The sequence below is a fragment of the Hipposideros armiger genome, unplaced genomic scaffold (genome assembly GCF_001890085.2).
Source record: "Hipposideros armiger isolate ML-2016 unplaced genomic scaffold, ASM189008v1 scaffold_92, whole genome shotgun sequence".
Classification (NCBI taxonomy): Eukaryota; Metazoa; Chordata; class Mammalia; order Chiroptera; family Hipposideridae; genus Hipposideros; species Hipposideros armiger.
Window position 1 is genome coordinate 4,459,392 of NW_017731442.1, and position 26,300 is coordinate 4,485,691.

The following is a 26,300-nucleotide window of genomic DNA, read 5'->3' on the forward strand; positions in this document are numbered from 1 at the left end:
TTCGACCCCCAAAGGGGTCGCAACCCACAGGTTGAGAACCGCTGCTATAGGGTTGAGAAGATTAATGAAATAAAACCTGATTATTAACATTAATATTTAGGAAAAAACAAGTAGAAGGAAATAACTCTACTATAGTAAATACGATTACTTCTAGATAATTTACAGGTGGCAAATTTCCTTTTTTCCCCTATTACTCAAATTTTCAACAATGATACTTTGTAGTATATAAAAGTTTCTCAACATTTGGTGCTGCAACAACTGAATATCCACATGCAAAAGAATGAAGTTGGATCCCTCTCTCCTACCATATACAAAAATTAATAGAAATGCATCAGAGACCTAAGTGTAAGAGCTAAAACTATAAAACTCTTATAAGAGTAAATCTTCATGATCTCAGATTAGGCAATGATTTCTTAGATATGACACCAAAAGCACAAGCGACTAAAAAAAAAAATTAAATTGACTTCATCAAAATTAAAAACTTTTTTGTTTTAAAGATCACCACTTAGAAGATGAAAAGACAATCCACAGAACGGGAGAAAATATCTGCAAATCATATATCTCATAAAGGTACAGTATCCAGAATATACGAAGAACTCTTAGAACTCAAGTAAAGACAAACAGCAATTAAAAAATGGACAAATTATTTAAACAGACATATTTCTAAAGAGATACACAAATGGCCAATAAGTACATGAAAACATGTTCAACATCATTAGCCATCAGGAAATGAGATACCACTTCATTTTGACTTCACCACTACTGGGATGGCTATAATAAAAAAGGTTGACAACAATAAGAGTTGAGTATGTGGAGCTATTGGAACCCTCATGTATTGCTGGTGGGAATGTAAAATAGTGCAGCCACTGTGGACAACAGCTTGGTGGTTCTTCAAAAAGTTAAATGACCCAGTAATTCTACTGCTTGTATACCCAAGAGAAATGAAAACATATGGTGATACAAAACCATGTACACCAGCAGGATTATTTACCAACAGCCAAAAAGTGGAAATAACCCAAATATCCATCAACTGATGAATGGATAAATAAAATGTGGTATATTCATATTATGGAATATTATTCAGCCATAAAAAAGGAATGAAGTACTGACATGCTACAACATGAACCTTGAAAACATGCTGAGTGAAAGCATCCAGTCCAAAAACACCCACATATTTTAAAATTCCATTCATATGAAATGTCCAGAATTGGCAAATCCAGACACAGAAAGTAGATTAGTGTTTGGCACTTAGGGACCTCGAGAAATAGGAAGTAACTGCTAACAGATACAGAGTTTCTTCTCGGGGTGATGAAAACGTTCGAGAATTAGACAGTGGTATTGGTTGTGCAACTCTGAATATACTAAAAATTACTGAAATGTACACTTTAGATGGGTGAATTGTATCTCAATAAAGCTGTCATTAAAAAAACAAACTGACACATAACATTATTAACTTCCAGTTTCTGACCTTCCTGGGGCTGTGTGTATAGCAGAAAGGGTCCTACCTTTGATTTTAGCTCCTGGCTTTATTAATGTGACTATGGGCCACTCACTCATCCATGCTGAGCCTAAGGTTTTTTATCTATAAAATGAAATGAATAAAAACCACCCAACCCCATCTCATACTTTAGGACAAAATTAGATAATACATATAAAAGAGTGTTTGTGAACTAGAAAGTGCTACATAAATTCAGGTGATGTCACTTCTACAGCTAGATTCTTCTATAGAAGAGTACAGACTATACAGTAGGAATAAAAGATCACTCCTGTTCAAGCTTTCCATAACTTGCTTTTACTTCAGCTTACTGTTGCCTTCATTTCTTGTAACTTTTTCTTCCTTAAATAGTGTATATTACAATCTTATATTTTTTAAAGCCAAAAAGAGTAACTGCTAAGCAGGGTTTGGGTAATAAAATACCCAGAACTAAGCAAATAGATGGGTAAAGCTATACTTCTTTTTGCTGCTAGCTTAAATGAATTCTCCCAAATCTTCAAATAAGAGCATATGACAGAAAATAATTAAGCAATGGTCTACAGACATTTAATTCTGTTACCTCTAGTGCGTGTATGGGGATTGAGCACCTCCCCCAGCCATTGAGATGGCAAAGAGAGTCCACAGTGCTGGCACTTCCATGGATCATCAGTCTATTTAAAAACTCCTCTTGAGTCAAACCAAATAAAATCAGAGAGAGTCCACTTTCTACAAGAAAAATAAAAGTTATTTTTAATAAAGTAGTAGGACTTAGATTTTAGGATTACGGCAGGAATTAATTTCTAATTACCCAATACCTCAGCACTACAATTACAAATATATTTACTGGACACCAGGCACTATTATGACCTTAATTCATCATGATTTTTCAATATCTTTAACGAAGAGTTCTATTTTTTAAACATTGATCATAAGGCAAATTCTACTAAGAATGCATTCTATGAAGTAGCACTCAATTTCACTTTTCTACTTTGTATTATCTTGCACAATCAATACCTGGAACCTTGAACTATTTACAGAGATGTCACATTTCTGGTTAACTAAAATAAAACAATTAACAGCATGCTCCTGACAAACAGAAATACATGATTACCAAAACTGGGGTACTGAAGACACACATGGTTCACTCACAACATTCAATAACTTTGTAGGAGGTTATGGCATAAATGCTGAATGAATGTGTTATCTAAAACTATCAAACCCAAATGCCTATATGGACCAAACAGGGGATGACAGATGTGCAAGAGAAACCTAATCAAAAAGAAACTGGCTCATCTAAGAGAACTGAAATTCCGCTCCAACCCATTACTCTGCAGAAACGCAGGTCCAGTATTGCCAGATCTTATTATTTCTCAGTAATAGCTGGAAATCCGGCTTTTGTGTGAAATCTGCTAATTTTACATATTTATAATAAATAAAATCTTATTTTAAAGTATAGATAGTACAAGTCAAACAAAATAAATCTGCAATACATACATGGCCCACAAGCAACCAGCTTACGACCTTTGCTTATACAGACTGAAGTCAAGTAAAGACGCCCCAGGTTAAAACCAACCTTTATTACTCCTGAACTTTCTCTGACTTAGTATCCTAGCATTTGGTTGAGCAGAAACCATATGAGAGAACATTACCATGAGTAACACCAAAGGTTGTCTAGGAAAGATTACCACTTAAGAGGACAGAGTAGACATGAACACAACCAGGGCAGCAGAAGTAAAATACATTAAGAAAACACACTTCTCAGCAATGGACTTCAACCTAATACAAGACATTCTTACCTGTCAAAATAAGGCACAGTTGCTGGTCTCCACTATTGTCTACAGGAATACACTTTTGGTCCAAGGAAAAGCACTGTATGCCCTGGGTTTCCAAATCCCAGAGGACAATGGTGCAGCCCATCCTTTCCATTGTCCAGGTAAACAGTGCAGTGAATCCTGTCACAGACACACATCTAAGCTCAGTGGGTTCCTCCTGTTCGCTGATGTGCATTATTTTCCATGCTTTTCCTGGATCACTGGTCTTGGCATGATCTTTCTGTGACAAATTATACTGACTGCACATTATGTCCTGTGAAGTGAAGGCCCAGCTTGGCATGCTTGTACTGTGAGTATTAGATTCAGGGGAATCCGAGTGCAAAATATCCTGGAACCATGGAGCACAACGGGAAACCTCTCGTCTGGAGCTCTTTATTGCTTCATTCAATGATGATAGCTGGGCTTTCCAAGACCTGGAAGATAGGTTAGAACTCACACATGTTACAAGTGAAAGGGGCTAAGTAAAATACTAAACCAGGAACAAGCTGTACTTAAAACAAAAAAACACTCCACCTCTGTAAAGACCTTTAGTGAAAAGGTATGGAGTAAGCAAGACAAAAAGGAAAATAAATAAATCTAAAAAGACGGTTTCTGTACCTATCCACTTGGAAGGAAAACTTGGTCAGTTTCATGTTGTAGTCAGAATTAACAGGATCATCTTCATCTATGCCCTTAGGGCCTTCAATAGGGATGTCTTCTAGAGTCCTTTCACATAATAGGTGTCCTGGGTGTTGCCTACATTTCAAAATAATAGCAATGGTCAAAAATGATGATCAAACCCAAATCTGTGTTACTACCGCTCCTGTTAAAAATGGGGGGTGGGGGGCGGTTAAGGGAGGTGTATCACAGTGAAGGAACAGTATAGACAATAAGTTATCCTAAATAGGACTCCTTCTTATCTCCATTACTTATAGCAGAATGACAAAGTCAACATTAAGAATTTAACTCATTTGTAACTATGTGTAGTGATGATGTTAGATTTACGTGATTTCACAACATATACTGAGTTATTATGTTGTACACCTGAAACCAATATGTCGTATGTCAATTGTGCCTCAATTAAAAAAAAAAGAATTTGACCCTTAAGGGCAGTTAGATTTATAAAGATATGAGCATTTATTGTCTACTATATTACAGATGTTGTGATAAAAAGTTTACATAAATTGCCTTATTTAAAAGCCTTTCAACAACCCTATGAAGTAAATATATCCCCATTTTATAGATATGGAAACTAAGGCCCAGAGAAACAGTCGAGCTGGATTTGAACCAGGTCAATGTGGCTATAAAGGTTTTTAAGCACTCACTATACCACCACCACAAAGATTGATTTAGGCTGATAAGGGAATATATAAAAACTAGGAAGGCAAAATGAGTGTGGGTGGAGGTGGAGAGCATATGCAGAAAGAGGGCTGTCACATTTGAAAACCACAAAGAAGGCTGGAGTGGCTAAAGTGTAGTGAATGAGAAGCAAGGTGGTATGAGATGAGGCTGGAGAGATTGGCAGGAGACAGATGGTGCAGGGCTTTATGGGTTGTTATTAAAGAGTTTTAATTTTTATCTTGGTGGGGGAAGGAAGCTAAATAGGGGTTTTAAGCAGAAAAGTGATATGATCAGATGCAAAAGAGTAGCTAGGGAGAAAGAGAGGCATTTAAATCCTGGGAGCACTTAGCTAAATTATTAACTATTAACTCTTCCAACAATTTGAAGGTAATACGTATGTTGACAGATTTGTCGAGATGAAGTTAAAGGCCCTGTGACAGTGGGAAAAGATGATACATGGAGAAGGTATATACCCTGTCCCCAGATGTTAATACCTGGCTATACCTCTGATGAGGTATGGATTTTAACATCACTCTGGTTACTCTACAGAAGATGAATCTGAAGGGGTGAGAACAGACACGTTAAGCTAATTCAGGTAAGTGATGATAGTGGCGTAAGTCAGGGGATGGCAGAGGAGTTAGGAAAGTTAAACAGGTTCAAGAAACATTTAGGAAGTATAATGGCTAGGACCTAGTGATTAACTGGATGTGGATCTAATACTTAAGAGGTTGGAAATATAGAAAAGAGAGGAAATGGAAAACAGTCCCTAAGGAGGGAAGAAATGGGATTCAGAGAATACAGAGGGATGGGCTTTCATAAGAGGGGAATCCCTCTGATGTAATAGGAGGGCTGACACAGAAGGTGGATGCAGGAAAGTGGGTTTATAATTTAATGTGAGGAACCACAGGAGCTCCCATTAGATGGGTTCTTTTTCCTTTATAAAGCAGGAGGCAAACTGATCTAAGAAGTTGAGGGTAAAGAGGTGAACAGATGTTTGGGGAAAATGGATGGGCTCATGAAAAAAAAATCATTGTAAAATTTCCTGGTAATATTGAGGGACCAGTTGAAAGTCATGAATGTGAACTTATAGTGATATCAAATTTTCTCTGTGGTTTCCTCATAAGTGCTTAGTTGCCTAGGTTCAGGGACAGTAAAAAGGCAGAGTTAAAAAAAAAAAGATTTTTTTCAGACCAAGTGTTACCATAGGGCAGGAGCAAGAGTTTAGGGGGCATGCAAGAAAGTGACTGAAATTATGGGTCACAGAACCTAGGCTGGAAAGGGAGGGAAGTGAAGACAGGAGTGGGCTGAAGAGTGAAAGGTCAAAGACTGGAAATTCCAATGACATCAAGTGACTGGTGAAGTGGGGGTGGGTACTTGAGTAAGTGGGCTGGAAAATTTGGGAAGTTGTAGTCAGTGAGTGAGATGTGTAGACTAGTGATTTGGGGGAGGAGCAGTTTCAAATACTGACAAAGCCCAAGGCATGACTATGAGAGTGGACAGCCAAGGTAAATTGGAAGAAAAAGTCACTGACAGTGAACTGAGAGAAAAAATGAGTTTGGGTTCTCAAGGAGCTTACATGAAACATGAAAAAAATAGGGAGATCATACAAGATTATACAATTAAGTGATAAATGGTAGTTCAAAGCAGAAGTGCTGCAGAAGTTCGCAGAGGAGAAAAGTTATACAGTGAGTAATAAAATTACAAGAGGAAGGGGTTCTAGTAAGGAAACACTTCATGACAGAGGTGGATTTCAAAGAATGAACAAGACTTGATAAAATGAAAGAGACTGGCATTCTGTATCAGGGGAAAGAAGAGTTAGAGGCAGGAACGATGGAAACAGTTTTAGATTGCAGAGCAGACTTAGCAAATATAAAACATGCAGGCAATTCCAGAGAAATTCTACTAATTAAAGAGCATTTATGTAAATAATAAACAGATCTTGCTCATTCAGCTGGACAAGACAGATCCCTAAGTTTACTGCAGGGAACAGAACAGTAGCTCTTCTTTGGCTGATGTGACAGCAGCTGAATTCAATGAAATTGTTCAAAGGAATGTGCCTGGTGCCCTCTTCAGAGTTCTCTTGGGGTGTTGCCAAAACATGCAGAGGACTAGAACCCTACATGCAAGGCTCTGAGTAGCTGAGTAGGTTTTCCTCCCTCCTCGCCTGTCAAATTGTTTTCCAATTGTTTTTACTAATGCTTAGGAGGTAATTACACACACAACGTTATGTTTTAGTTAGCAAAAATGGCCTGCTGATAAATAAGCATACACTCTCAGAACGTGCTAATCATTCTTGCTCAAAGATGTAAAAACAGAGAAAATGAACAAAAATCACAGTGGTGAGAAGTTCTGGTAGGTATGTAAAGACGAACGTATACTTTTCCAAGGGCTCGCCGAGTGGCTCAGTTGGTTAAGAGCTCGCTCAAGAGTGTGAGCTCTGAGCAACAGGGTCCCCGGTTTGATTCATGGCCTGAGCTGAGCTGCCACTGAGCTGCCAACAGGTGGCAGGATGGCTAAGCTAAAAAAAAAACACACAAAAAAAGTGGATTCCAATTACCCAAAGTGCATCCCAAATACAAAGGTTTGTTTATTTCATTCATATTAAGTTAGGACCAAAAATCCTAATGGTTTTGAATGTCCCTAAATAGCGAAAGTCCTAAAAGTGGACCAGCTTACCTTTAGATAAGCAACTTGCAATATATAGGCAAGTGTGTGAGTGTGTGTGTGTGAGTGTGTGTGTGTGTGTGTGTGTATTCATACATAAATATAATATCAAACATAAAATTCATACATAAATATAAAATCAAACAAAACCAGAAGCAACTAGAATACTATCTAAATCAAAAAGCAACACAAATAAGCACTCCATTTTTACTAACATATTTAGATAGCCAAAAGTGCAGGATCTCCAAGAGAAACACCTGAGGAAATCCTCAGCTGGAGAAAGTTAGCATAATATGTCTTGTCCAACTCCTTTAAGAGATTAGTAATCTCCAAGGAAGCCGGTACCCTGAGTCACATAAGAATTCTAACACAGGGTAAGTCCCATTTTCTCTACTCTAATGTGGGTCAAGAGGTGAACAGATAATGTATAATAGCCAAAGGCTTTTAAAATTGTGCTTGATTACATTTTTCCTTATATGACAACATAAGCCATATAGAGTAACATATCAAAATCAAAATTTTGATATACATCCAGAAATAAAAAAGCAGCTGGTGGTCATTTGCATACATTATTATACAGTAACAACCTCACTATGTAGTTGCTAGAACACAATCTAGCTGAATAGAGGAAGAAAACTAGTATTAAAAAACAGAAAAAAACCTACCAAGTACATTTTTAAACTCTTATGGCTCCCAATTATTTACCTCAAATTAGAGATTGCAGTAATCTACATACCTGAAATACAGATTTAAGTTAAGAGCAATTGCAGAGTTGGAGGCGCTGACAATCACTACAACATCTAGGTCTTGAGACACTTTCAGTGAAGTAAAGGAAGACATCTTGGTTGGCTCCTGTTGCTGTTCATTACACATATCTTCTTGGTGAAGTGCTAAATCCACATGAGCTGCATGTCTACCCTCCACAATGTCAAATATGTCTTCAAGTTAGAGTTAAAGAAAATGCCAGTCTTAAGTATGCCTAACCATTTAAACCATAGGAAGGCTACGGACTTCATTGCTCCACCTTGTAGGTATAACAACAGGACACTGAGGTTGCCCCATCACAGTAACCAGATGACTATGAAGTTGGTGGCCCAATAAACCACCTGATAGAATTCATTCAACAATACTTGCTGAATACCATTCTGTGCCAGGCCCTGAGACACTGGTAATATTTTTCCACTAGTGTTCTACAACAGTGCTGTCCAAGAGAAATATAACGTGAGCCACATTTGTCATTATATTGGGTTGTCGGGAAAGTCATGATGTAGTTTTTCTATGTTTTTCATTGCAAAAATGCGTCATGACTTTTCCGACAACCCAATAAATTCTCTAGTAGCCTATTTAAAAAGTAAAAAGAAACCAGTAAACCTAATCTTAATATATTTTATGTAATGTATCCAAATATCATCTCAATATGTAATCAATATAAAAAATTGAGATAGTTTCCATCTTTTTTTCATAAAGTGTGCAAAATCTGGTATTTTACACCTATGGCATATTTTAATTTGGACACTAAATTTTCACTAAAAATAAATGATCTCTATTTAGACTTCATAAAATTTACAATTGAGAGCTTGGAACAACCAAGTTGTTCCAAACATACTTAAAAGTTCTCCAATAGCTGAATTAAGCATCATATTTTAAATCTGAATTAAATAAAATTAAGAATTTAGTTCCACAGTCATGCTAGCCAATTTCAAGAGTTCAAAAGCTACATATGCCTAGTGTTATGTTGGACAACACAGTTCTATAACCTGTCAACAAAAATGAAGTTAATCCAATTATTTATGACATTTTTGAAAGAAGTTTTAACATGGGCTGGTATATCTAAAATAGAAAAACTATTCCTTTAATTTATAATGACCGTTCCAAAATCGCATAACGGGTCATTTTTCAAGCCTTTGAAATAGTTTTACTGATGAGCTATGGATCTGCTAGAGACAAGAAATCCATAATATTTTCTAAAATAAATTAAAAGTGTTTAAGCAAACTGTATGATTCACTAAGATGACTGAATCATTAGCAGTAAGAGGTGGATTATATTCATACATGAAGAAGTATATCACAAGCAGTCATCTAAATCCTTCCTGGAACAAGCACATAGATATTTAATAAGCATATTTGAATAAATGGGTAATGCGGAGCATATACAATTTAAAAATAACACAAATAAGTTGGATAATTATGACTATGAAAAAACATATATACACTGGAAAATAGTTGAATGGAATATAAAATAATATAGTTGAGTATTTTAAGTTCATGAAGATCTTTTTTCCTGAAAAGTTGTACTGAAAAACTAACCATTTACCTACACCCCAGTTCCCTAAAACTAAAAGCCTAAAAGGGTTCATCTTTATAGGTAGGTAGTTTCCTCCCCTGCATGTCAACATCTTTACCACCAAGGATACAGATCCAGCCTAAACTACTCAAAACAAAAAGAATTCCTCTGCAGAGCTGCGTGTCAATAATCCTGTCCACTGCCTGTGCAGGCAAGGGTAACGTGAAACAGTTGAGTACTCTAATCTCAGCATCTCTTTCAGGAAATATAATGCATAGGACGATACATTTGTTGATGAACAATAATGATGTGTTATTATGAAATGACAGAATTCGCAAAGATAAAAAGGAAATACCTATGAAACAAAAGAACAGTATTTCAAACTCACTGGTCATGATTTTACAAAGGGTAAATTTGACCTTGTAAACATAACACAAACAGGTAAAACCAAAAAAGAAATAGCACTTAGCTCAGTCCAACTCTAGGCAGTTATTATTCGTACCCACCTAAGCAAATAGCCATTGGAAGATAGGTAAGGGGATGAAAATAGATGGTCTACAATGTCTCTATTTCTTCTGTTTATGGAAAACCTGACAGCACACCAGATGATAATTAAAAAAAAAAAACCTACTTACACATGGTACTCCACAAGAACAATCACAGACTATTTTTAAAAATGAAGAAGAAGGAAACTTAAAATCAAGGGCAGCAAGTATGCTACTGCCTTAAAAATAGAAGCCCAAGTGCTTTGATTTCTGCTCCCCACAGCCCTCAAGATGGGACATAGTAAATACATAGCTCTATAACCAGTCTAGATCAGCACTATCCAATAGAAATATAATTTAGCCACAAATGCAAGCCACACATGTAATTCTAAATTTTTTAGTAGTTGCATTGAAAAAAGAAACAGGTGAAACTAATTTTAATACATATTATTTACCTTATATCCAAAATATCATTTCAACATTTAATTAATACAAAAACCTATATTAATGAGATGTTTTACTTTTTTTGTGCTAAGTCTTCAAAATCTGGTATGTGCTGGACACTTAAAGGGCATCTTAATTTATATTAATCGCATTTCAAGTGCTCAATAATCCCATATGGTTACTGACTAGTATTGGACAAGACAGATCTCCTAACCTGAGTTCACCTCTGTAAGAATTTGTCCTGAAACACATAAAATTACATAGTAATGTCACAGATTGAAACATGCTGAAAGACCACCTATAAATACTTACTGATATTTTGATCTTTAATGAGCTTTTGCAATGTCTCCTCGCTATAGCTATACAAAATGGTTCCATCACATCTTCCATCTTTCAAATCAAATTCATAGATGAACAGTTCATAATTTTCACTAAGAGCGAGCAGTCTGGGCTTGTCTGTTGGTGTGCCTCTGTTGTGAGAATCCTCCCACACAAAGCTAAGGAAAAAGTTTAGATTGTTTATTATATTCTATATCCACAATTTTTACCCACAATGGTGAGGGTAGAAAGGCAGATTGAGTCAAGAACAGTTCTTTAGTTCACCTGGTAGCATTAATTCTAGATCCAACTTAAGAGAGTGTAAACTGCTCTAGGACTTCCCGCCTCTGCCCTCTCACTTCCTACTTCTTCCCCTTCAGCCCCCTTCAAGCCAACACAAGAATATAGAAGTGGATGGTGAAAAGGGAGCATGGAGCAAGAAATGACAGCTGCTTTTATTCCTTTATCCTAAATCCTAACTGATGATATGTTTAAAGGAACTGGTATGATCGAGGATAAGTTTCAAAAACCAAATATGCATATTATTTATATGAAGTGGGGCTCACAATTAACAAAATAGGTCTTGCTAACTTAAATGCTTTCAACTACTTTTAAAAAGAAAGTGTTTATGTGCATTAACAGACCTGAAGACTCCAAAATGGTATATTACAGAATAGCTGTCCAATACAGCTTTTCGTGATGGAAGTGTTCTAGATATTTGCACTGCCCAATACAGTAGCCAACAGCTACATGTGGCTACTGAGCACATGAAATACGAGTAACACAATTGAGGAAATGAATTTTAAATTTTAAGTCACATGTGGCTAATGGCTACCATGCTGGACAGCACAGTTACAGAATATTTAAGGCAGTGTAATGTCATACCAACACTGGCTAACAAGGACGGAAAGACACTAATGATGCTACAGCTTCAAGTTAAATAACATTAAATTACATTTTAAATTTTAAAGGGCCCCAATTTTGAAAACAATGCAATGGAATGAGATGAGGCTACCATGCTGATAAAGTTTCATCTTTTTAAAAAAGCTTTTTTCTACAGAAGTAGTAAGTTTTATCTCTACAAAAATTGGAACTGGTGCTATATGCCCTTACTAGAGAAAAAGATTAACACATATTTCTGTCCTTATACCTAGACTGAGTTTTCATTAACGCCCAATTCCTGTTTACACTGAAAATTTGGAAAACAATGTAAGTATGGAAGATGTTCAACAAATTAAGATATATTTAAAAGGCAGAATACTGTGACATCATTAGCACATGGACTATATTTCCATGTGGAAAGACAGGAGATTTTCAATGAAAATAAAGGACAGTGATTTCAACAATATAAAAAGGACTATAAACACTTTGAAAAAAGTAGGAAGTAAACCCTGAATAGTATAAACGTCCCTATTTTTACCCTTGAAGTATTTTAATTGAATTAAAATTCAATGCAACTCTAATAAAAATGCTCTTCTTGATCCACGCCCTCCCCCTGAATTTCACACAGTAGCTTATGAATGCCATTAATTCACGTGTGTATGCTTCTTCTGCTAAGTTCTCAAACACCTCAAGAGTTCTGCTTTTCTCTCTGCCTCATTCCTGTCTTTATGAGGCTGTGTTCATCAGTACTTAATACTGTTTACTTACTTCCCCTAGGGAAGAGATTCCCCTTCCTAGCAACTAGAGATGGGGAATAAAGACTCAGTACAGGTTAAAGCACTCATGGATTTAACAAGTGAATTTCTACTGTCAGGCAGTTATAGGGCCTGGAGATTCCAAGGTAAGACACCTCGTGGCTACTCAAAGTCTTCAAGAGGAGAGCGTTCCCAAAATGTTTTCTATTATAAAAAGAGCCCAAAGACTCAGAGGGCACTACCAAACTTAATGATGTGAAAACTGTAAGCCCTGGACTGAGTGAGAGTTACAGAACTAGAAAGTAATACATGATTGTAATTATGTTTTTTTCTTAATTCCCAAATCATGCACACTTCACATGTAAGAACTGTCTTATTCAACTTTTTAGGCACTGCTCCTAGGTAACAACAGTAATTGCGTAATAAACATGTGAGTGAATAAATGAACTAGGCTCTGTCCTTGAAGAAAGGGGGGAAAGCCCATATGTGAAGGAACTCCCTCTTTCAGGGGCAAGAAAAAGGTTATCAGGATGATTCCAATTAGAGATGATTCCCCAGCTGGTATCTAATGGGTTTGACTTAAAGAAAATGGGCAAGGAGCACAGCACAATGACGATTAACAAACCTGTGTTGAATGAATAAAAGAAATCAGCGCCTAAACTGGGGCCCATTCCAGGTTCGCTGCCGCTAGCCAAGGGGGATACCGTCTCTGCCCACCCGAAGCCGGGAAGCGAGGGTACAGAGAAGCACCAAAGCGAGGGGCAAGTTCCAACGGCGTTTCCCGCGGCTGTCATTCCTCTCCCGCTACCTCCATGCCAGGAATGGGGTATTGGGGCCAGCCGAGCTAGTGCTCTGGGCACCCCCTACGCTGCCCAGCCCTCCTGCAGCACTTACTGCCGAAAGGGGCCGTCGAGGCAGCAGCCAACCCCGCCCCGGCCGCCGGGCGCCAAGGAAAGCACTTGAAGGCTGCCTGCAGTTGTCAAGCTCCCCAGAACCTCTTGCTTTCTGTGCATCAGCGCCCGGGATCCCAGCCGCCCCGTGGCCTCGGCGGGGACCGGCACCAACAACATCGGCAGAACCCGCTCCATGGTTTTAGGGCTGCAGGTACCACCAGCAGCGGCACTTCCAGACCACTTCACCGCAGCCATCTTTGGTCCGGCCGCTTCTTCCGGTCACCTGCGACCAACTGTGTCCTGAGCATGCGCAGTGTAGCCAACCCGCTCACTGCCTCGTGACTCCCGGAGCGATTACATTCCCTGCCTGTAGAGGCCGATGCCAGACAACCACTCCAGCAAAGCCACCTCTGTGTTTGCCTCAAGCCCACTGTTGACTCTGAAACAGTTGAGGGCCTAATTTAGCAGGCTCATGCAGGCTGTAGCAGGTGTGCTCCCTCTGTGGTATTACCCTTTGCTGCCACCTAGCTATTGGAACCCGGTTCCTGTCTCTTCTTTAGTGTGTTATTTTTATGTTTGCAGGCCCTGGGGGTGATGCAATCTTCTCTGTAGTGTGGACCGATCCATCATGAGGGAGTTGACCTGAGTGTTGAAGTTAAACAATATCCATTGTAATGGGCAGGGAAGAAGGGGAAGGGGTGGAGGTGATGGACTTCCCTTTTCATTTTCTCAAGAAAGTATGATCATCAGCAGAAAGAGGGAGACGGAAAGCAGCAGAGGTGGTGAGATGAGGTGTGGAGTACGCATTTTGGAAAGAACCCTAATAGATGGCAGTATCTTTCTTATCAACACATTCTTTTCCACAATCAAATAGGGTCACAAGGCCACCAGAGGTCAGCTCCTCCGTTTGTGCTTTGACTCCCATCCTCCTCTTGTTCTAGAGCTTTGTGTCTGTAAAATTATTTTTCTTCTGCATTGTTTTCTCCCCCTTTATTGAGGGTACTTTCATTACCAGGCAGACAAGCTATAACATGTCATTCCTAAGAAAAGTAACTTTCCTTAACCTACATCAACACCTACCTACTGTCCAATTTCTGCTTCCCTTTTAGAAAATTCCAAGTTGACTCTTCTTGGTCAGAAAAACTTGCTCCTTCCTCAACCCCTCTAATGAGGCTAATCTGTCTACCAAAACTGTCCCTCAAGATCGATGATCTCCATATTGCCACAACCAGCCATCATCTCTATCATTCCTCACTCCTTTCTTAAAGAACTTTCTGTTCTATTTTGATAACACCACTTTCTAATTTTCTACCTATTTGACTGATAACTCCTCAGTCTGCTTTTCTTCCTACATAATCTCTCCCTCTCTCCTACCTTTAAATAACATCTATATGCTGATAACTCCCACTTTTGTGTCTTTATCCCTGACCATTTCCTTCAACTCCAGACTACTATTTAACTACCTACTTGATATGTCTACTTGGATTTCTAATAGGACTCAAATTTAAAGTGCCTAAATTTGATTTTTAACTCCCACCCCAAACCCATTTTTCTCATTTTCCCCACTTCAGTATGGGACACCCACCATTCAACTCTACCTGGGAGTCAGCCTTGATTCTTAACCACCACCCTTATTCAGCCCATCAACATTGCCAATCAGTTCTTACTTTCTTCCAAGACTTATTCTAAATCTCTGCTTTCTGTCACCACTGCTCTTCAATTCTTGCCTGAGCTGTTGGGAAAAAAACCTCTGAACATTTTTCTCTGCTTTCTCTTGTTTCACTAACAATTCAGCCGAGTGATCTTCTAAAAAATGAAGTCATGTCATATTACTTTCCTGTTTAACATTCTTACTTCCCATCAGTTAAAATTCCAGATTTTTAAAAATGGCTTACAGATTTATACCCTTCCTACCTCTCTCCAACCTCATCACCCTCCCCTCTTATCTGTGTACTTCAGCCACACTTTTTTTTGTTTTTTGTTTTTTTGTGTTTTTTTTTTTGTCTTTTTTTGAACACACTTTGTTTTCTTGAAACACCAAGTTCATTCTTGCTTTTGGGGGCTTTGTGCTCACTAGTGTCTCTACATGAAATACTTTTCATTTCAGCTTAAATGTAACCTCTATTGACAGGCCTTCCTGGACCATTCCATTCCAGTCACTCATCACCCAGTTTTGTTTTCACCACGGTGTTTATCACTAGTTAATGTTTTGCGTCAGTCCCTGTTGCAACAGAATGTAGGCTTCAGAAGATCAGGGAATTTTCCTTGCTCACCACTGTTACCTTACCACCTAAAATGGTGCCTGGTTGGTAAAAGGCACTCCAGTGTTTGCTGACCAATGCATAACCTTGTTCATCAAGTTAAATCAAACACTTCATATCCCAAGGGAGATATTTATATCCAACCCTCTTCCTCATTTATCATGCAGGCAAGCTACATCATGTCATTCTTAAGAAAAGTAACTTCCCTTAACTTACATCAACAACTGCCTGTCAAATTTCTGCTTCCCTTTTAGAAAATTCCAAGCTGACTCTTCTTATAGTCAGAAAAACTCTTTAAAAAATGGCAACATTGAAGTAATTTCCAAGGTCATATTTTTGTTAGACTTTACAAAGCTCTATCCCTTATTTTAGGACATTTTTAGAGTATTCACACATAAGAAAATGGCTTTCATTTTACCTCTTAACTTACAAACAAGTTTCAACACATCATTATCTTATCTCTTTAATCATACCTTACTATGCCATGTCTTTTTAGGAATATTATTCAGGATTTTCAAGAAAGCATAAGTAAATGTTTGGGGCAGTGTCCTCCAATATATCAAGGCATGAGAAATGTCTTCAGACTCTTGGATCTCTATAGACATTGCCTGCACAGCTAGTGTCTGAAAACTTTTCCCAAATGTGTATATTCCAGAACAGGATCAGTAGATTGAGGCAAACCTACAAAGAGAACAGGTGTTAACTGCAAGCAATCCCATTTTCTAAAGTATTGGTATGATTTGATTAATATCTGACTCCAACAGACAGTAAATTCTGAGGACACAGATGACCTCCATGTTGTTCATGCTTATATTTTGAAACAGTTGTCCCTCAAATATTTCTTGATTGAGCACTTCAGCTTCTCAAATTAATTCTTGCCCTCAAATAGCTTACCATGATAAAGACCAAAACACCTGGGATTAGAAGGTTTGGCTGAAGAAACAGGCCTCAGGGCTCCAACTTGGAGCAGACTGGTGACTCAATAAATGCCAAAAAGCCTAGAACCACTTCTGAAAGCAAGATAACCTTCATATTCTTGGTTTAAAAGTAGAGAAGTGACAGAACCTAGACTGGGCTTGAACAAGGGGAAGGGCTATGACATTATTTCTGCCATCACTTACTTCATTGTAGTCTCCAGCTGCTGAACCAATTGTTTGTCCACATAGCGACAGAACAGGGGGAGAAGGTTGCTGGGGATGGCTAGGGGCTCTGCCAGAGAGGCTGTAGGCATCTGAGCTATCTCCCAGGTGATCAGAATCACTATGTCTGTCCTGGAGGGCAGAGAGGAAGAAATACATTAGAGTATTTGTATTTATTCAGGGAACAGATTCAAGGCCAAGATCCTTATTATCCTCTACACCACTATCACCCTCTATGCATGTAGCACTTGAGAACATTTGCACATTTGACATATGCCAGGGCAATGCTTCGTGCTTTACACATCTTTCTTATTTAATCTTCAGAACTCTATAAGTGGTTAGTACCATCATCCCTACATCCCTAGTTTATAAATGAGGAAACAGCCTAAGAGAAGAGAAGTAACATGCCTGAAAGTTACAGTGCTAATAAGTGACAGAGGCAGAATTCAGAACTAGATCTGTTTGCTCTAAAGCTTGTCCCCTTAATTACTATGTTATACTGCCTCCCATGGAAAAGGAACATTCTAGGGGACTATAGAAAAAAAAAAAAAAGGCAGAACAGAACAGCTACAACTCTGCTACTTTTCCCTTTGACCTCCTCTCCAACATTTGAAAACACCACTCAGGAAATATCTCTTCTGGCTCAGCCAGAGGTACTGAAATAATATTTACAGGTCTTTATGATCTTACCAAGCTGTATGATCACTGTTGGATTCTGCTAGGGAACAGTCCAGGCATACCAACTTCTCCCCATGACTCAGCAGGGCATACAGCAAAGATATTCCAAACTGCAAGTGATAAAGTGTCCAGTAAAATGAGCTCACCCTAAGCATTCAGTGCTTCCCTGGCTCTGTCTTCCCAACCCAAAGGGCAAGTTCATATGTACAAATGGAGACGAACACCCATAAAACTGTCAGGTTTACCCTAACTAGCCAGAGAACTCTCAGACCTTTCCAAGGGAATAACTGCTCTGAACTTTCCAAAAGCTTCTTCTGGAAAACTGATTAAATGCACACTCATGAGTTCTGCCCCCAGGAGTCAGACTCTGTAGATCAGGAATGGACCCAGGAATCTGACACAGGTAGTCTGTGGACCCCACTTTAAGAAGCACTGCTTTAGGCAAAGATCTTTGGGAACGATTCATAAGATAATCCACTGGCATATTAGGAGTTATCGGAACTTTCACATCTAGAGTCTCATCTTTCAAAACTTTATATCTTATATTTATTATGTACCTAACACTAGTATAGTGTTACATGTATATGACTTACAAACACACATATGAGTGATATGGTTCAGATTTTTTTTTTTTTTTTACCAAAAGGGATAAAAAAATAAAAAACGTTTGGTGACCTCTACTCTAGAGGTCCACACCAGCACCATCCTCAGGGGGTTTGTTAGGAAAGCAGATGCGTAGGCCCCACTCAGGTCTGCTAAATGAGATTCTGGGGGTGGGCCCAAGGAACTGGTGTTCAGTAAGCTCTCCAGGTTATCCTAATGCTCACTAGAAGTTGAGAAGCACTGCAGAGGATAAACTGGCGATATGAGAAGATTGCAGAGAGATGAAGACATTCCCTCATTTTTTCCTTACCAGTGATACCCCTGGAGGCTACCTATGGAAAGAAAAGCTTCCCAGGTATGTTACCTGATTCTGAAGCACTGCAGTGACTGGCCGCTCTGAGGAACCAGGTGGAAGCAGCATTAGTCCCTGAAGTCCTCGCAGGAGTTCATGGAAGGTCAAGTGACTGATATGTTTGCTCAGAGGTTGGAATAACATTTGTAGGGCCTGCAAGAAGGTCAGTGAGTGCCTCTCTGGCTTCATCTCTTCCTGCCTTGCCTCCAGTCCCTTTTCTTGCCGACCTGCCTTTGGCACCTACCTAGTCAGGTTATTTACCAGACCTATCACCACCCATGTCTCCCCACCCCTAACATTGGTCATTCAATATCTACTTGTTCTAAGGTGCCTTCCCTAAGAAAAGTAGATATGGGGTGCAACACTTATCAGGGAGTCCTTATTTTGTCACCCCCTGCAGCACACTCACACCTGTGCAACCAAGGCCTGTGTGTTTTCTTTTGATCATTGCAACCAAAGATGATCAGCTGTTCTGATAGTTTATTCTGTCACTCCTTCACCTGGGGATGGCAGCATTGGCATCCCTCACTGCCCAACACCTTCTCTGGCATCTCTGGGGGCAAGGACTGGGGGAGGAGGAAAGATGCCTAGCCCATTCATGAAACCATCCTCTCCTCCACTTAATGCCACAGTACCTGATCAGCTGCATCTCTCCTGACCAGGAGGGGTAGATGGTGGGTGATAGCCAGAAGAAGGCTAACAGCCTGATCCTGGGGCAGGAAGGAGAGCAGCCGGGCCACCAAGGCTTTCCCCTTCCTCACGGAGAGCACCTGCAGGAAGCCATCTGCCGCCTCACTGCAAGTGAGACAGGAGAGCATCTTCAGGGCTCTGCATAGAGGAGAGGGCTACATGCCAGAAAGGAGGGGCTGAAGCAAAGCCAATGTCTTCGCCGATTTTCCCTTATTGGGCCGAGGTGTGACCCTCCCATGCTCACTCCAGATTCTGCTCCTGGGTCTTTAAGGCCTGGAAGAGCTTCTCAACCTGGTTTCTCTGCTGCTCAGAGTAACAGGGCTGTGCAGGCCCATCCTTCTGGCCCTCCTCTATCTCTAGTAACTGAAGGAACATCTGGGAATTTGAGGGTGGGAAAAGAAGAAAAGGTCAATTTGAGCAATATCCCATTTTCAATGGTAAGATAGGAGCTCATCCCTAAAGGAGCTGATCTCACCTTCTCAATCCGGTACAACACCTGAAGCCTCTGACTGCTTGCAGCTCCTATCTCCTAGGAGAAAGAGTCCCCAGCCATCAGCCACACTGCCACAGTAGCAGCCCAGGCCTATGGCAAGCTAAAAATTGAGCTGGAAAGGCTAACACAAAGTCTGATCACAGTTCTTCCCCACTCTTATAGGTCTCAATCTGAATGGAAGCACAAGAGTGCTCCAGACCTTTCTCCAAAACGGGGGAGAGAAAAAGGTTCTGGGAAGATATTGCTCCTACCAGCTCTTGAGCTCCATGAGGTACAGCATCAATAGCTCGGCGAGGGCTAAAACACGTTGACACAGCTACCTGGCCCAGGGAACCCTCGATTCGAACCACTGCATGAAAGGAGTTAGGACAGGCATATTTCCCTCCCCTTTCCATCCTCTGTCCACCCAGATGGTCGGCCCAACCCCGTGGGTCAGCCCTGGTCCTACCTGACTCGTAAGCCTCTGCCTTCTGAATGTAAGGTGTTACCAGCTTGAGGGACTCAACCTTGCTCCTTTGCCCAAGTAGCTCTTCATCTGCCTGCTTCTTCTCTAGTTTCTGATAATATTTCTGAATCCATGAAATGGAAAAATGTATACTCATCTTCTGAACTTAGAATTAAAGTTCTCAAGTGCAACCTCTTAACACACACTATAGCGTCCATTCCAGGAACAATCCTGGCAACTTAGGCCCTTTTGGCAATCATTCTAAAGGACCTGAAGTGCCCTGGGCCTTAAGCCACCTGTCCTGGGATCCCTATACTAAGGACTTGAAGAGCCATGTACCACTATCAGGTCTGATGCAAAGGCAGAGAGCAAGGTGGAGAGCCAGGAACCAACCTGCAACCTTGCTGCATTCCTTGTTCCCAAGTTACACACTGCTCACCACATATCCTCCCCCTCTCCATTTTAATTTGGTGACTCTACCTGTGCTTTCCAAAATTGGAGTTATCTGATGGCATGAAGACCATCAGCAGCTTGAAGTACAGAGATAGCACTATTTGTCAACTGACCTCTAGGATTTGCTCTGAGGATTTGCTCAGCAGCTCTAATATTTTCTTAAAGAAATATGTAAAATCCCAAGCTAAAATAAAGCCATTGACTATGAGCCAAACAAGGATTTCAATAAAGTTCCTTCATTTAGGAGCAGTGTCAAAAGGCACGAATTGACAGGAGGAGGAGAGTTTTCAAAGTGGGGTGGAAAGGAAGAAACCAAATAGGAAGGAGATAAAGGTGGGAACCTTTGTAGCGGGCTCATGGAGGTTGAGGAGAAAGTGAAACACAGCTTAGATCATCCCAAAACCCACAGACAGTATTTGCCCCATAAATAAAGGGGAGACAGGAAGCAGGAGGAAGACTCAAAATGTCTACCAATATTGGTTCAATTCAAAATATCGAATCCTACTATTTATAAGATCTCTGCTTTAGATATAAAAGAGGAAAGTAAATAGATAAATGTTTGTAACAACACATTTCTAATGATTCACAAAAGTATATAAAGGTGAAAAAGTCCATATTTCTGGGCTGAATAGGGAAAATTCTTGGCAAAGGGTGGAGACAAAACCTCAGAGTGTGTTTGGGGAATTGTAAATAACCCCCATTTGGCTGAAGTATAAGAGAATAGAGGGGTGAATGAGGCTGGGATATGAACTTCAGAAATATGGCCCCTATCCTAGAGTAGTTGTCTTTCCCACCTGAATGGACATGGCCCCTATGAGATGAAGAAAGGATCTGAGAGGGTCTGTGGAATCCAGGCCCATTTGATCCCAAGGTCAGAGGCTGGGAAGAGCATGTGGGGCTCACCTGGTAGTAATAGTCATCCAGGCTGGGGTTCTCACTGTGCAGCTGAAGCATCTGCACTTTTATCACCCAGTCCTTCTCTTCTCGGGTCATGAGGTTAGCATAGGGGTCTGGCTGCTGAGACCAAGGCTTCTTGGCTGGGGGACTTCAAGCCAGGAGGAACATCCCTTTAGACCTACCTACCTCTGCCACAGTCAACTTCCCAAGATGTGGTGTGTCTGGGAAGGATGGGAGAGAGTACAGACGTGGGCAGCACTACAAGAGTCCAAATTGTGCAGGGACTTTAGGGAAATACCCAGCATGCAAATGAGCTGCCCTCAACCCTGCTCCTCTAGGTTTTACCTTGGTGTTCTACTCTGCTGCTGCAGCTGCAGGATCCGTTGGTGCAGAGGGTGGAGCTGGGTCAGATTACTGGGAAGACATAGAAAGAAACTTGGGCTGGCTGAAAGCAGCTCTCAGCTCCCTACCCCCTCCATTCATTTAGCCTCTGGTAACCTCAGTTGGGTATCTAAGGGAACCCTATTTGTTTATGTGCCTCCCAAAAGACAGCCACATGGAACATCACAACCCTAGCTCAACAGGGCTCACATTCCCCTCCGAGACACACTTTTCTACAACTTGGCTGCAGGAAATCTTGACGCAGTAGAAAACCACTTAGCCTGACATTTGGGAGTTCTGAGTCCTAATCTCAGTTCTGCCATGCCAACTACCCCTCAAGTAAGTTCTTTTAGTCTCCCTGGGCCCCCATTTCCTCATCTGTGAGGGAAGAAGGGATTGGACTCTATATCGCACACTTATTAAGTTTCTGTAAGTATTTTTCTGTGGCAGCTGGTAGAGTGGCCCCCACCCCTCCTCAGCCACTACCTCCTAAGAACTCCAAAAAAGAGCTCTGACTGTCATGGATGCTGGGGTACCTGGCACCCTGAACCAGTACCTGAACCTACAGGACCATGAAGTCGATGGGCTGCAGAAGAGAGGTGGGTCTGGTGAGAGCAGTCGAGGACCAAAGTGCCGCACTGGAGAGCTGGTGCTGGGAAGGGTAGGCCGGAAAGGACCTGGCGACAAGTAGTCCAGGGTCTAAGAGAGAAATTAAGACATCTGGGAGAAGGGCATACCCACCAACAGAAAGCTGTTTTTGCTGGTCAGTGCCTTCCCTGCCTCTACATTCCCACCTGCCTTTTCCCTCAAAAACCTCACCAAATATTTGGCCTTCTTGGGGTATGTGAAGTCACCAGACTGGGGGTCCTGCCCTTGTTTTCAACAGAGTTTGTCACATCCTAGGGAGCAGCTCTTCAGTCCATGGCAATGTGGGGGCATGTGCTTTTTCTACTATTTGCTGAGTCAGCACCTCACCCTATCCCCTCTGTGAGGCTTCTCTCAGGCTCTTGGGCCTTCAGCTGCTGGGACAATGCCTCTCTTTTCTGAATCATCTGCAGCTCTCCTCACAGCTGAATTTCCTTCTTGTTCTCCCTGCAAGATTTCTTGCAATTTCCCCACCCCAGACCATGTTTCCATTATGCAGTTAATTGAAGGGCAGGTGCTCTTTCTAGCCCTAAGCTCAGCACTGCTCATCTGCTGAAATGAAGGGAAGTGGAAGTAGGGGTCTAGTTTGTCCTTCACATGAATGGTCAGTTGTCCCAGTACCACCTTTGTCATTTACCAAGCTTCTCTACATGATGGGCGTCTCCCAACTCCCATACCCATACCTTACCCAGAGCAAGGTCAAGAGCAGACTGAACATAATGAAATTAGGGACACTTGGTATGCTCCTTCTCAGCACCGAGTCACTTTCTCTCATGCTGGGGACTGGAGCAATTCACCTGGCACAGAAAGTACAAAGAGGCAGGTGACATCCCCAACACACCACGGGCCTTGATTCCAGGGGAGCTGAGAAGACCTCTCTGGAATGGGAGGGAAGAAAACCGAACTTGAAGGAGCCCCTGTGGTGTCTTCCACACTCATCTGTGTTTATAGAGGGTGAGGGCAGCAAGGCCAGCTGTTCCCAATCGTCAGGATAGTGGCAGCCTGGTCCTCCCTCATAATTAAAGTCAACTGGGCCAGGACCCTTCTCCTGCTCTGAGGGGAAGCAAGACTGGTATCTCAGGAGAAGCGAAACTAGTATGTCAGGAGTAGTTTGAAGGGAGTATCTGAGTCACTTCATTTCTACATGGGAATCCTTGTCTCTCTCCACTGGTTGTGGGAATCCAAGAGAATAAGTAGCAGGAATGGACTGCTGAGACACAGGGGCCCAGGGTCAAAGGTGACTCACCTTCAGCACGAGGAGCAGGGCCAGCTCCTACAGGTGATATACAGCCCTGCTTAGACCTGGTTTTTAAAGTGAAGACAGCATCAGAAACTAGTGGGGGACAGGAGGAAAGAGGGAAGGAAGAAGCGAGTCCCTACTTGGGTTCAAGCCTGACATAGAAAGTGTTAACCCAGAATTTATCTTAGAAAGCGGTGGACAAGAGGAGAGGGATGTTTAGTAACAGTTCATGAGCTGAGGCAGTTCCGGACAACCGCCCTCTCGCCCACCCAGCCCTGGTACCTGGGTGTTATGGACGGCACTGAGGACAGCTGGATCCCCAAGATCCTTTTCTTCCTCCTCCTCCTCCTCCAGGCCCCGGGCTAAATCAGGATCCAGATTCTCCTCTTCCTCATCTTCATTTTCTTCCTCCTCCTCTAATTGGGAGGCAGACACCAGCTCCTCCTCAGGGCTACAGGGCTTTTCTGGGCCTTGGCTTGAGTGGGGGCCTGAAGAGAAAGTAGACGGAGGCTCAGGTGTGAGAAGTCTTATCTAGAGAGGCTGCTTCTCAGAAGCACTTGTGCTCATGAGCCGTCTCCAGCACCACCTTCAAATAATGCCTCCTGTTCTAAGGGCTCAACTCAGCCTCATTACCCCACGGACCCCGACCTGTCCTCCACTGGAGCAAATGGAACCTGGCAGATGCCAGACACCTTCACTTACTACATCCGCTCTTCAATGACCTCATTCAGTACCAACAGAGGTTTCTCCACTGGCTCTTCTCCACCTAACAGCCCTTTCTGTGCCTCTTTAATTAACCAAGTTCCAGCTGCTCTGACTCACTGTAATATAACCCTACTGTGCACCTGATACTTTACATGTGTACATTCATTTCATGCCCACAACAATAATACAAGCCTGTTATTGATAATTTCACTATGAAGGCGAGGAAAATGGGGCCCAAAAAAGTGATCTTCGTCACCCAGCATGATGTAGCTATCAAGTAGGAGGGTTTGGAATCACTCCCAGAGATTCTGGACACCCAGGCCCATATCCACCCACTGAATCAGAAGAGCTAGTTTTGGCACCCCTGGGCTTTTTATCCAGATACCATGGCCCACTTAGTGATACCTTCAAGATATTTCATCTTTGCAGGCTGGCAGACTTCCTCTGTGGCTGCTTCCTCTGGTGAGAGATCATTGGCAGCTTTTGGAAGGTAAACCTGGGAAGGTAAACAGGGAAGACACCCAGAGGTACCCTCCTCCTCAGTAAGGATGGCATGGCACCCTAAAACAGCCATGGTCATCCCCCAGCAAGGTTATCAGAGAATCACTGGCCCATGGTCTTGAGGAGCAGGACCCTAGGTTCTCAGGCTGCCCTAAATCCCTACCCTTTGACCTCACTGTCCCGGCTCTAGGAAGCTGTCCTTCAAACAGACAGAAGTGAGAGACAAGGCTAGGAGTCGAAGAAGGACGTCCACACACGGAGAAGGACACCAGCCACCATCTGTGCACAGCAAGGGGCACTCACAGCTGCCTTGGTGCTGATACCCACCACTTGACTGTTGTCCTTTCTGCTTGGGTTAGCCATGGCAGCCCAGCCAGTGCTGGCTTGCTGCCCCTGGCTTTAAGAGTCCCAGCCCCTCCCCTGCTTTCGTGTTAAAGGGCCAGCATCCCACAACCTCGAGGTCTTGGTAGAAATATGAGAACATAATCTTATGATAAAGAAAACCCTTGAAAGGGCGAGAGAAAAAAAACTGCATTTTTAACCATTCGGGGTTTGAGTACAGTTTATTGGGATCGCTATTGGGGAGCAGATATTTTTAAAAAGGATCCCTGTTTTCTACACCCTTCATAGGAACTTTGTGAAGTTGTTTCCTTCAATCCCTAGGTTTTGCTCCATCAAAATTGGGTAGGACAACTGGTGGATCCTAGGGAGATTAACTAGCAACCCAGTTCTCGGTGCTTTAGGGTAGCACACTTGTGGATCCACCTGGGCATGCTTACCCTTCACTGTGTCCCGTGAGCCTAAGGTTGCTACCCAGCTCTAACTGATGAGGGACCCCTCTGAATTTAGAAGCCAGATCTTCAAGGTAAAAACACTTCTGATGAGGTACACAGACAATCTTGTATCTTCTCGGCTGCTCTAATGGAAAACTGGTTCGGAGGCTCAGGAGTAAAAAGAAAACAAAACAAAAACAAGCATATCAGAACTGCTGGTAGACAAAACTTAAGGCCCACCTGAGCCTCATCTAACAGCCGAATGATCCTAGGTGAGGTGTCCACAGCTGAACTCCACATGATTTTGTAGAACGTGTGAATAAAAATAAAAACAAAGCTAATTTCTCTACATCAAAAAGGCAAGTTAGGACCCTATCGTCCTGATTATAGAACGATGATTCTTGGTGCCTCCAAATATTTGGCTCAAAATTTTGCTGTAGGTCAGAAGTATACAGGTGAGGAGGGGAAATTCTAAGTAGCTTGAAAGTTAAAACTCTTCAAATACCTGAATTGGGTTCAGGCCTTTTTTTGTAATGCTTTTCAGCTGTTTCTCTCAAGAAGTTCCAAATAATTCACTTTGGTATTATTAACAAAAGGGCCAAATGGTGAATTTCAGTATCCCAGGTGATTTATTAAGTAATTTATTAGGTTGTTATAGAGACCAAGTCTTAGGGAGAGTCACAGGCTGCATGC

At 41.5% G+C, this 26,300-nt stretch overlaps 2 protein-coding genes across 2 annotated transcripts in view; both read right to left on the bottom strand.

The window, feature by feature from the left end:
* Positions 1-13,624, bottom strand: part of SPG11 (SPG11 vesicle trafficking associated, spatacsin) — a 73,326-nt gene extending 59,702 nt beyond the window's left edge. Inside the window, exons 1-7 of the mRNA XM_019644872.1 lie at positions 13,353-13,624; positions 10,816-11,000; positions 9,705-9,929; positions 8,027-8,228; positions 3,904-4,041; positions 3,271-3,719; positions 2,055-2,200 (exon numbers count right to left, since the gene is read on the bottom strand). Coding sequence (XP_019500417.1) covers positions 2,055-2,200; positions 3,271-3,719; positions 3,904-4,041; positions 8,027-8,228; positions 9,705-9,929; positions 10,816-11,000; positions 13,353-13,606 — 1,599 coding nt within the window. The 5' untranslated portion in view covers positions 13,607-13,624. The remainder of the gene's footprint in view (positions 1-2,054; positions 2,201-3,270; positions 3,720-3,903; positions 4,042-8,026; positions 8,229-9,704; positions 9,930-10,815; positions 11,001-13,352) is intronic.
* Positions 13,625-16,098: 2,474 nt separating this feature from the next.
* On the bottom strand, positions 16,099-25,695 carry PATL2 (PAT1 homolog 2). The gene is made up of 15 exons (XM_019644915.1): positions 25,614-25,695; positions 24,739-24,829; positions 23,911-24,116; positions 22,300-22,442; positions 21,708-21,776; positions 21,369-21,510; positions 20,016-20,136; positions 19,819-19,916; positions 19,550-19,603; positions 19,319-19,449; positions 19,020-19,179; positions 18,397-18,537; positions 17,442-17,539; positions 16,734-16,883; positions 16,099-16,293 (listed from the first exon to the last, which is right to left on the bottom strand). Exons 2-15 carry the CDS (start codon positions 24,752-24,754, stop codon positions 16,275-16,277), a joined length of 1,548 nt encoding a protein of 515 aa, XP_019500460.1. The 5' UTR covers positions 24,755-24,829; positions 25,614-25,695; the 3' UTR covers positions 16,099-16,274.
* Positions 25,696-26,300: the final 605 nt, after the last annotated feature.

Excerpts from the sequence above, each read along its gene's own strand:
- PATL2 (XM_019644915.1), bottom strand. Across the intron at positions 19,917-20,015 it reads GGCAGAGGCTTACGAGTCAG|TGGTTCGAATCGAGGGTTCC; the intron begins GTAGGACCAGGG and ends CCTTTCATGCAG. Across the intron at positions 18,538-19,019 it reads GGAGAGATGCAGCTGATCAG|GCCCTACAAATGTTATTCCA; the intron begins GTACTGTGGCAT and ends ACCTTCTTGCAG.